This window comes from Nesoenas mayeri, assembly GCF_963082525.1.
Source record: "Nesoenas mayeri genome assembly, chromosome: 1".
In the NCBI taxonomy this organism is placed as follows: Eukaryota; Metazoa; Chordata; class Aves; order Columbiformes; family Columbidae; genus Nesoenas; species Nesoenas mayeri.
The window spans coordinates 212,460,540-212,472,619 of NC_137541.1; the positions used below are offsets into that span (position 1 = coordinate 212,460,540).

At 48.5% G+C, this 12,080-nt stretch overlaps 1 protein-coding gene across 1 annotated transcript in view; it reads right to left on the reverse strand.

Annotated features, from left to right (window-relative positions):
- The window catches only part of SLCO2B1 (solute carrier organic anion transporter family member 2B1), a gene marked incomplete at both ends in the record, with an annotated part of 47,806 nt that overhangs the window by 16,006 nt on the left and 19,720 nt on the right, over positions 1-12,080 (reverse strand). The window contains one exon of the mRNA XM_080357733.1: positions 2,556-2,664. Within this exon, the coding sequence (XP_080213859.1) occupies positions 2,556-2,664 (109 nt within the window). The remainder of the gene's footprint in view (positions 1-2,555; positions 2,665-12,080) is intronic.

Below are 12,080 nucleotides of genomic sequence, written 5' to 3' on the forward strand. Positions count from 1 at the left end.
TCCCTAATATCCAGTCTAAACCTCTCCTGGCACAACTTGAGGCCATTTCCTCTCATCCTATCACTTGCTACTGGGGAGAAGAGATCAACACCCTGCATGCTACAACCTCCTTTCACGTGGCATCCTAATGCTTTCCTTCGTCCCACCCTGAACATGGGACTTGAAGTCATCACCAACCTTTAGCCCACCCTGAACAGGAAACCCACAGCCATCAATGACCTTCATCCTAACGCCTAACAGGGGACCCATAGTCATCAGTGACCTTCATCTCACACTTAACAGGGGACCCACACCCATCAGTGAACAGCGGACCCATAGCCATCAACATTGAACAGTGATGGGTCTGCCTGTCCCATGGACAACACCAAAGCATCAGGCAGCTCTGGGAAGGGGACCATGTGCGAAAGCTCCCCTCGAGATGCATATGGACCAGCAAGCAAATGAGGTACAAGCCACTTCTTGCCAACAGCCATCTCCAGCATAAGCATTAGCTCCTTGCTCATAAAAATAATGGTTTTTTACAAGCAATAAAAATCTGTGAACTTAAGACTAAATTAATATTCACATTGCTATTTCTCTTACAAACTATTATAGGAATCTGTGTCTTTTCTGGGGGAGGACTGGCACTGCCCATCTCCTAAATGCCCATCTCTTGCTCCCCACGCTGTGTGCAGAGATGCCAGATGAAATCAGAAAAACCAAGCAGGTATATCTCAAATATTTCACAGCACAGCCCCATCAACAGAAGGTATAAAACTGCGGTGTGATTCAGGCTGGAAAATCTCCAAACACTTTTTTCATAAACTATCATGTAGTGAAGAACAGCAAAAATAGAGATGAAAAAATGCTCAGTGACAGAAATAAGAAAGAAATAAGTAAAAGAATCAAAAAATGGGAGGCAGAATTCTCTTTCCAGTGACCCACAGATGTGCTAGCACTAAGGTTTTCAGACTTAACCCAAAATTGTTTGCGTCTAAACCATCACCCACTCGCTACTGTCCACGTTCTGGCTCTAAAACCAGTTTTGTATTGGAAATTCCAGTGATTTTAGCAAGATCGCTCTCCTGACAAAAACTACACACATTTCATTGTTTTTATTTTCAGAACTGGTTTTTAGGGGATAAATTCTCAGAAATTACGGATTTATTAGCACAGCTTCCGCAGCCCTGACAACAGCTGCCCCGGTGCAAACTCCCAGCCCAACCTGCAGCTAAAGTAGAGGTGAGATATTTCCTCCTCTCTTCACCCAGGGGCGAGCAGCTCGTTTTTATTCATTATTCAAAGGCAAAGAGCAGAGTGTCGGTGTGAAAATCCCATCTGAGGGCTATAAATCTGTTCCCACGCAATCGCCTCCATCAGACAGGTTTTCTAAATGACAGTGCAACAAGGTTGGGGGAGGAATAAACCCCTGACTTGCTCCTCTAATTTAGCATTAGGCTGGCAAGCAAACAGTGCAAGGAGCAGAATAAAAACCTGCCCACGCTTGTCTGGCTGTGCCTGACCTACGCTGACCTTAATAAAACAGAGAATTTCCAATAAATTAAAGGGATAATGTTCAGGAAATACAGAGGAAGCTGGCATAGATTGACTTCTGAGGGTCATTTTTCTTAAGCAATTGCCAAAGTGCAGAGTATTTCCTTCAAGAGAAAAGAAACAAGCCACAGTGGCAGTGTCCATGGACTGAAGCTCAGCTGATTCCCTTCAGCACAAGGAGCCTCCTCATTTCTAAACAAGCTAATTGCATGGGATTAAGATCACATGCCTCTGATTTTCATCACTCAAACCTCGATCTCTGCTTCCCACTGCCCAAATGAGCCATAAAGCCACTCAACATTGAGAGCTACCAACCCCAGATGCTACGGTCAGCATGAGGTGGAGCAGGGTGGTCTGGATGTGATGGCAAGCATCTGCTGTGAGCAGACCAGGGTGAGATCTGCAGATCTAATTAAACCCAACAGCTTGCCTAAGCTGCATCTTGAGGGCTTGCCTAGGACTTACAGAATCACAGGATGGTTGGGGTTCAAGTGATCTCTGGAGATCATCCAGTCCAACCCACCTGCTCACGCAGGGTCACAGAGCAGATCACACAGGATCCCAGGTGGTTTGAATGTCTCAGAGAAGGAGACTCCACACCCGCTCTGGGCAGCCTGGGCCAGGCTCTGGCACCTCCCAGCACACAAGATTCTGCTCATGTTCACATGGAGCCTCCTGTGTTTCAGTCTGTGCCCGTTGCCCCTCACCCTGGCGCTGGGCACCACTGAACAGAGTCTGGTCCATCCTCTGACACCCACCCTGACATATTGATCCATTGATCACATCCCTCTCAGCTTCTCTTCTCCAGCTCAACAGCCCCAGCTCTCCCAGTCTCTCCTCATCACAAAGATGCTCCAGATGCTCATCTTTGTGTCCCTCCACTGGGCTCTCTCCAGTTTGGAGGAGTTAGGCTGAGCACAGGGAGGAACGTCCCTTTTTCTTACCACCCTTCCCGTTGCCACGACCAACATTTCTGCAGAGAGACCCCATCCAAGCAGGAGGGGGGGGATGCAGACACTCACGTTTGATGAACTTGGCTAGGGAGAGGTTTTGCAGGTGTTCAGATCTCGACTTGAGCTGGCTAAGCACATCCTCACTCTTCTTGCTGCTGCTTTCCTTCCCACTCACCACCTGGGGACAGAGGAGAGGTTGTCACTGCACTGACCATGCCAAAGTTTCCACCAAACTCGCTTCTTTTCCACAGCTGTGTTACTGAAAGAAAGGAAAATCTTATTTCCAAATCAGGACAGACAGCAGCCCGTGCTTCTTGCAGATGGAGTTTGTGATGTTTCTAGGCTTGGCCAGCACTGTCTGTGTCCAGGCGTCCTCCCACTCCTGCTCTGTGAGTGCACGGTCAGGTCTCCGATGGGGCTGAAAGCAGCCATGCAAATGCATTGAGGGGTAAAGCCCACCTTCTCCTCCCTTTTTCAACAGTAATAAATCACACTTCATAAATACCGAGCTGGGCCATTACCCGGGTACAGCACAGCATGTGCTGAACTCACACAAATATGGAAATTCAGGAGGTCTTTGCATCGGGAAAGACAGACACCCTTACGGAGATGCTTTTCTTCCCCAGAGGGTCTGTTTTCCCCCTGTGTGCTGGGGAAGCAGGCACAGGAACCAAGGAGAGATATTAATACAGCTAAACCTGAACCAAAAGCAGGTTTGGGCACTGGTTTTGGGTAGAGGATGAGCATTTCTCCTGCATCTCCGCGTGTCCCGTAACAAGCTGCTGTGCAGGCACCTTTGCTCCTGTCACCAGCAATTGCAGGAGGAAAAGATCCTGGAAAGGAGGGGGTTTGGGATGGAGGTAAAATAGTTTTCACCTCCTAAGCTGAGAGGGGCTGACCCAGGGATGTACTGGGGGGCAAGGGGAGCAGCCACAGACCCTTCACCTCTCCCAGCCCCTCTACACTCCTGCAAACCCCAGCTGCATTCTAGCAACTCTTGGTTTTTAGCTACATAGATTCATAGAATCATTTTGGTTGGAAAAGACCCTCAAGATCATCAAGTCCAACCGTTCCCCCACCCCTGTCCCTGCCCCATGTCCTGAGAACCTCATGTCCGTCTGTCCAACCCTCCAGGGATGGTGACTCCAGCACTGCCCTGGGCAGCCTGTTCCAATGCCCCACAGCCCTTTGGGGAAGAAATTGTTCCCACATCCAACCTCAGCCTCCCCTGGCGCAACTTGAGGCCGTTTCCTCTGCTCCTGGCGCTTGTTCCTGGGGAGCAGAGCCCGACCCCCCTGGCTCCAAGCTCCTTTCAGGCAGTTCAGAGATCAGAAGGTCTCCCCTCAGCTCCTGTTCTCCAGCTGAATCCCCCAGGTCCCTCAGCTGCTCCCATCACACTTGTGCTCCAGCCCCTCACAAGCTCCGTTCCCTTCTCTCAACTCGCTCTCAAGGCCTTTATTGGTGTGAGGGGTCCAAAACTGAGCTTAGAATTTGAGGTTTGGCCTCCCCAGTGCCCACCACAGGGGGTAATTCCCCCCTGAACATCTTTCCTGCTGGACAGCAGCAGCATGGAAAGGACACCCTCTCCCTTCTTGGTGATGCTCCATGGAAAGGGACAGATCCTGCAGCTCCCCCTGTTTTTTCTTCCTGTATTTAGGGGAACAACATCTAAGGTCCATCCCAGCCTCATTAGATGCCTTCATATTCAAGGCAAATGTCCAACAACCCAACAGCAAGCCAAGGAAAAGGAGGATTTTTTGGATGTGCCTCCCACCCCCGTTTTTTCTGCCAGGCTTTTAGGGGAATCACTGGATGGAAGGAATTAATTAGATTAGATGTGATACTCTAGATGCTTAATAGCAGAAAGTGTCCAGTGGGAGAGCGGTTTTCATGGAAAACCACGGCATATTTTTAGCCAGAAGGACAGAGCCAGCAGCCTCATCTCTGACATCCCACATCAGCTCTTGCAACTCTTGACACAAATTTAATATGAGTCAGACAAACGAGCCCGTTCAACAGGAATTAGATTCACAGGAAGAACTGGACAGCTCTTTGGCTAAAATGATCTAGTTTCCTTTGAAATTGAGACTGATTATTAAACATCGGAGAGGTCAAAACGTCCCACGTTGCGAATGCCACATTCCCTTTTTGAAGAGTCTCTGCAAGGCGAAAGTGATGAAACTCCTTTCATGGTTTTTATGGGTAGAGCTCGTGGCTTAATACATTTTTCAAATGCAAAGATAAAATCCGGCTTCCTTTCACTTTTCAATTAGGCTACAGGGTCTCTGCTCTAAAACTGCTCAATTTTCCTACATTCAGGCTGTTACTGACTGTGGCTTCCTCAGCTCCCAGCTGTTTGCACTTCAGAGAGTCTGCATATCCAAAAATAATCTAAAAAAGCCCCAAATCCCCCCAAATTCCCCAGCCTAGATGCCTCTGTGGGAGTGTGACCCTTGCAAATGGGACATTTTCATGCACATCTGCTGGCGTAGCACCCACTCGAGGAGCAGCTGCCGTCTGCACAGGGAGCAAAGCTCTCAAACACTCTCTCCCCACGCTGGATTGGCCCCGTAATATGATTTTTAATCGTTTTACTGCCTGAAAGGATGAGGAAATGCATTCTTTGGGGATGAAGCAGGCGTGTTCACACACTGGGGGAATGAGCTATGGATGGACGGGCACCAATCCTACTTGCTCAATGCAGGAAGGAAGGAAAACAGTGCTGGTTCTACAACCAGAGGTGCTACAGCCCTGCCAGTGATGCTGTACTCCTGCCACAGAGGATTTTAGCATTACTCAGAGCGGGCGATTTGGCAAGGCCGAGTCGGTAGGCGAAGCAACACAACACGAGCTGGTTGCTCAGCACCATCCCAGTGTCTGCCGCAGCATCGTGCCAATGGAAAACACAAACCAAACCAAAACAAGAGTGAGGAAGCGTCTTGCAAAATGCCCCCCATGCTTTGATTTCTCGGATTTCTCGGATGACTCCTCGGAGGACTCAGTTTCCTGGTGCTTGTCGACCGGCGAATGTGTTCTTGTTGCAATTCGTGTTTTTTGCAATGTGATTTTATCTATCGCCATCACTTTTAGCCTCGTGGTGGGGATGGAGGAGGCAGGATGGCTCTTGGAAGAGCAAGATGAAGTTCCCCACACACTTTTCATTAGGAAGAGCATCCTTAAAAAGACCCAGACCTGAGGAAAGACTCTGTTTACCTCCATTGACACGAATAAACTGGATGTGATTGAGCAGGGCTCAGACGGGGATTTGCTTTGCAGAAAAGGCAGCTTGCCCGGCTCCTGCTTTCATCCTCCTGCTATTGCACCTGTGAGAAGGGCAGCCAGAGGTGCTGGCAGTCTGGTTTTATTCAAATACGCTGCTGGAAAAGAGGGATAAATGACCTGCTCTGTGGCGGGGAGGTATTTCCTTGCTTAATTTGAGGCTTCTCGCAGAGTTTCCCTCTGGCTGTGCAGAACCCAGCGCTCCCAGCTCAGTGAAAAACAAGGTCAGAGGAGTTATTTTCATATTAAACAAAAAGAATGTAAAACCTCATAGCTTGAAAACAAGAATTCTTTTCCTCCTGACAAGGTCACGCTCCCTACAAACACTTCATTATGTCTCTTCCAGCAAGTGCGGGTCCCACCGGGTAACCTATTTCCTAAAGTGTTAAAATAACCACCTTGCTTACCCAAAATGGGATGATTATTTTTAGTCACCGTTTCTGCCTGTCTTCTTCAAAGGTCCCCGGGGAAAATCCAAATGTAGGGACCAGCCCATTCCTGCAACGTGCCAGTGGCACCACCGCACCCTGCCTCTTGGTCCCTAATTGCTCCCCAAATGATACCCTGTATTTTCAGACTGCCGTTGATTTAGGGGCTTTCATGAGGCATCGCAGCCCCAGGAGCAAAGGTTTCCAGACATAGATTTAGATGTCCCTGTCCCCGCTCTTTAACCTTTCCCCATTAACGGATAACCCGAATAGGAGCAGACGTTTTAAGAGAGTTCCTCCGTTGGTTATTTTCATTTCAGCTTTCCGTGTGCGCTGGAAGTGCACCAGGTCACTGCTGAATCAACGTGGGAGGATTTATAGAAACGTAGGCAAGCTGTCCCGAGACAGAAACCGGAGAAGCTATTTTTCACTTCCCCAGCACCATTGCACAATGTCTCTGCCTGCACGGAAGGGTTGAGATGATGTCCCAGCACCATCCCACTGTGCTGGACCTGGAATGTCCACTGGGACCCCTAGGGACAACCCCAGGTAAAGCCATCAGATGTTTGCACATCCCGCAAATACCCTCCATGGATCAGGAAGCCCCCAGCAACCCTGGTGAAGGACAGGAGGCTCCTTGCATGCTTGGTCACACTGGTGCAATCCCATGATGTAGCTGAGAGCAACACCAGCATCCATGGGGCATCCTCAGGATAGGGCAGGAGGGATCCCAGCTGCATTTAACCTGCAGGAAATTCTCCTCCTCACAGACCTGCTCCAGGACTGGAGAGACAGGTGTTACCTGGACCTTGCCAAGCAATGCCACCTCCACCAGCAACGGTGATGTCCTAATATTTGAGATGGACATGTCTAGCCAGGACACAAATCGATCTCATTCAAGGTTTCTATGTGCTTGTAGCCCCCTCCTCATACCATGCACTGTGTGCTTTTCAGGATGAAAATCCAGTCTTAGTTGTTGCCAGTTCTCTGTGGTTTGAGGTACTGCCCAGACAGATGCAGTTTGCCCTGGATATTTACACTGAGGGTGGTGAGAGCCTGGCCCAGGTTGGCCAGAGAGGTGGTGGATGAACCATCCCTGGAGACATCCCAGGCCAGGCTGGACGGGGCTCTGAGCAACCTGAGCTGGTGAAGATGTCCCTGCTCATGACAGGGGTGGCACTGGGGGAGCTGGGAATGTCCCTTCAACACAAACTAGTCTATGATTCTATGACTTCTTGGCCCTCTGCTTTGACATGCGCATCTCCTCCAGGATGGAGCTGGTCGTCCAGCTTGGCATTTCCCTCTTTCCCCAAACGTCTGCTCCAACTATCCAGCAGGACAATTTAAATTAAAACCGGAAGATATCGTACAGATGACAGGGGACATGTCCCCCACCATCCCAGCAGAAAATCCTATCAGCTGCACTTTGCAAGGCCACCACAGAGCTACCGCGTTTTTGCACACCCTGAGTACTCCCATGGTTCACGTATCTCCAGCTTCACCATGAAATGTCCCCAGAAATCCACCTCCTCTGTTCTGCAAAGGATTTAATCTCCTAGACTCTCCCAGCCTCTCCATCTCACCCAACAGGAGATGACCTTGCCCCTTCCACCTCCCCTGTTAACAATGTCAAGGAAGGACAGGAGAGGGGAATGAGAGGTGGAGAATGACAAATAGAATCATAGAATAGTTTGGGTGGGAAGCTGGGTTGCCATTTAACTGTGATCTGACCAGTGCATGAACATTTTGCAGCCCTGTAAGACACAGAGGTGAATGCAGTTAGAAGGAAGGCAGGGAGACCAATATTGCTGGAAATAAGTATTGCCGTGAGACAGGAAATCATGATTTCTCATGGCAAATAGGAAGGAAGAATGGCCTGTTTAGAGATGATTCTAGGATTTTATGACCTTGCTATTAACAACCCCATATGAGAGGCTTTTTCCAGCCCGGATAAAATACGGCTTCCCATCACTGCATTTATCTGGCTCTGCAGAGAAAGCACCTTACCAACACATACAGGTTGAAGTTTCTGGTGCTCAGAATCAAAGAATCGCAGATGGTTTGGGTTGAAGGACCTTCCCAGCTCCCCCAGAGCCCCCCCTGCCATGAGCAGGGACATCTTCAGCAGCTCAGGTTGCTCAGAGCCCCGTCCAGCCTGGCCTGGGATGTCTCCAGGGATGGTTCATCCACCACCTCTCTGGCCAACCTGGGACAGGCTCTCACCACCCTCAGGGCAACAATTTCTTCCTCATGTCCGGCCTGAATCTCCCTCCTTTAGTTTAAAACCATCACCCCTTGTCCTGTCATCACAGGCCCTGCTCAAAAGTCTGTCCCCATCTTTCTTATCACCACTTTTAAGTACAGAAAGGCCGCAAATAGCTCCAGGTCTCTCTCTGCACAAGCCTATGGTGCAACCATGGAGGGAATAAATACAATATGAAGTGAGAAGAACCAAGGATGGTGTTCCCAGGAGAGCTGAGGAAGTGCAGACCCCACTGCACCACCGCTGGAGACCAGATCCAGACTGGTGCAGCACTGGGAAAACCAGCCTGTTGGCTGGGATGGGTGAAGAGCAGAGCTCCTGGGATGGAGAAGCTCTTTGGCAGTAGAAGACACGATATCGTCCCTCACCCTGCAAAAGGAAGGTTCTCTATAACCACGCCAATATGACAAGGAGTAGGAAAAAATATTGAATCAGGATAAGGGGCAGAAAAACAAACTAAGAGCTAAACTATAGACTGAAGATTAAACAACGCTTTGAAACATGCAGGAAAATAATTCTTGGAAACCACCTAACAGGGAGACTTGGGAGGAAAGACCTGAAGAGATGGACTGGTATCCAGAGGGGATTGTGTGACAGCGAACAGGAGCCACCAAGGCTTGGACACAACTGGTTCATGTAGACCTGCTTCCCATAAAATCCATCTGAGCTTTCTCACAAGGCATCTGTTTGCAGACGACATGTGCTGACATTACAGGACAGGCTTTGTCAGGGCGTTTGGGAGACATTTGGTTCTACGTGACCTTGCGATGTCACAGCATGAAACCTGAACCAGGAGATGATTTAGTGTACAAGACAGTTCTTGCACAGGAGAAATTCTGAGGATGGGAAATGCTCCTGCTTTCGAGATGCTCCTGAGAGCACCTTTCCCCTTTTCAAACCCCTTTTCACATCACCCACGCAGCTGCAGGGACTAGGGAGGTGATTTACCAGCTGCAGACACCATGCCCAAGCAAATCCATGGGGAAAGCCGTTAGCAGATGGAATACATCAGCCCAGGTAGGGATACAACACCACCAGGGACAGATGGTAAAGCACAAGCTAAATTTTGGCTGTTCAGCAACTGGAATATAGTCAAATGATGTAGTTCACCACAATCTGGGAAAGAACCCCAAGACATGGATCAGGCTCATGAAAGAAGGATTAAACTGGAATTAATATAAAAAATCTGGTCTTGACTGGAGACAGTTTCATAGCATCATCAAATAGTTTGGGTTGGAAGGGACCTTCCAGGCTCATCTAGTCCAATTCCATTCCATGAGCAGGGACGTCTTCACCTAGATCTGAGATCATGACAACTTCATAGCTTTGCTGTGATTGTCCCTCAAATAGGATTACTCAGGATACTTTGGTGCTAGAAACTTGCTGACAAGCATCAAAGCAGAGAAATAAAAATGTTCTGGGTCCACAGTGATTGATTTATGAAAAAAAAAAGATTGAAAGAGCAAACTCTCATTATCATTAATATTAACATTAAGTGCACAAGTCATTCCAGGAACTTCAAAGGAAGAAGCTATCAAATAAAGGTGAAGCTGGAATGTGGTTGTAGAATAAATAATCTAGATTTATCTTGGCTGATGGGAAGAGGTAAATAATTCTCCTGATAGATCGAGGGTTGTGCAGTTATCCAGCATTTGCTGGATGATGCCCATTGAGGAGGATGGTCCTTGTTCTGGAGAAACCACCAAGGGCTCAGATGAGTTGTGAGGCAGGAGAAAGAAAGGCAGACGAAGGTAGGATGAGAATCAGAGATGAGAAATAGTGCCTTGGATCTTGTTGGGTGGGCTCTGCAGAGGGGCAACGTACCCACAGCTTGGTGTGGACACGTTAATCCGAGGCAGCCTCATCATCTACCATGCGTGGTCACAGGGGTCTGCAGACAGCAAGTGACACAAGGACAGCTTGGCCTGGGGCACCTGAAATTCCTCGTTGTCCTCCAGAAACAAAGCCCACAGCTGGTGGTGCAGAAACACCTCGGCTTCTCTGTGGACAGAGCAGATCTATGCTTTTCTCACGTGTTTTTATGGCTGCCGTGCCTGGAGGTATCTGCTGTGGGTAGAACATTTTGCTAGGGCTTTACTAACCCAGTGGAAAAGGCCAGTTGATGCTTTAGGTACTTGCAGCTTGTGGGTGCTCTGCTGCTGGTAGATTTTTTTCCTGCTTTGGAAAGGCAGAAACCCTGAAACCAAAGGCAGCCAAGGAAATGCTGACAGTCTTTGAAACTGCAGCTGTACTTAGACAAGGTTGACCCACAGGTTATCACCATGTCCAGCTGGGCTGTAAAACCCCAGGCTGACCCCATCCCTCTCTTCCCCTCTGCAATGTCTCAGAGACAGAATTATAGAATCACAGAATCATTTTGGTTGGGAAAGACCTTCAAGATCATCGAGTCCAACCATAACCCACCCCTGGCACTGCCCCATGTCCTGAGAACCTCATGTCCGTCTGTCCAGCCCTCCAGGGATGGTGACTCCAGCGCTGCCCTGGGCAGCCTGTTCCAATGCCCCACAGCCCTTTGGGGAAGAAATCATTCCTAATATCACAGAAAAAACAGATTTGCTCTGTGCTGTGAAAGGAAAACTGGAGGCAACCCTAGAGCCACCCCATGGGCCATTGTGCCACTAGGGACCTACCACGAAAGGGCATCTGCTCCGACTGGGGAAGAGGAGGGAAAAATTGAGGTCAACACTTTGCCAACGCTGAGCTTTGTGCCTGGAAACACACATTTCCTTCCTGCATATCTGTCTCTACCCAACCCTTCTGCAGCATTTTGCAATATTTTCCTGGTTGATGCTCTTTTGGAGGGGAACCATGGCTCTAAGTTCAATGGTGGGTGCAGTAATTCAGTGACCTTAGAGAAACTGCTGCTTGTAGCTCGCTGGGGAGAAAAAGGGGCTGCCCTTCACAATGGAAAAGCAGTTTTGTTTATACCCTTAGCCAAACACTGACTTTCTCCAAGGACAAGCAAGAAAGAGTGATTTATATGCATATCTTATTTCTGCTAAACCTACAGAAAATCACCTGTGATGAAGCACATTTCCTACAAAGCTTTGAGTGCTTCCACAGCAGACAGATGTTTTACCCAGAACAGCATCTGGCAAAGCTTCTAAAGAGGTTTTTTAAGTGCTTTTAAGCAGGGCTCCTTGCTGCTGGTGGTAATGCTGATATCCCCATAGGATGGGCACAAGCTCAGACACTTGTCTCAACTGGCCCTGCCACCTCCTGTCCTGCAAGGAGGGCAGAATTTTGCCATCTCTTAGATTATTTTCTTCTTATTATTTTTTTAATGTAAACAGTTTCCTAAAGCTTTCTGGAGGAAATGGTAAAACGGGGAGCAATTCAAGAAGATCTGGGCTGCAAAGGGATAAATGGATGCTCAGTCACGTGCAAACATTCCCTACAGATAGCAACCAGTAGAGCAGGAGGACATCATCCTGCTGGGTTTTTTTAATTAATATCCAACCATTCCTTCCTTAAACTCTTCAAAACTGCTCAGATGGATCAGAGCGTAGCACTGGCAAAGAAAGTGCGGTTGTTTTAGTCTGAAGTACATTATTCTCTCTGAAGAGCCGTTTATAAAGTTAATATTCCCATCAGCCCTAATAA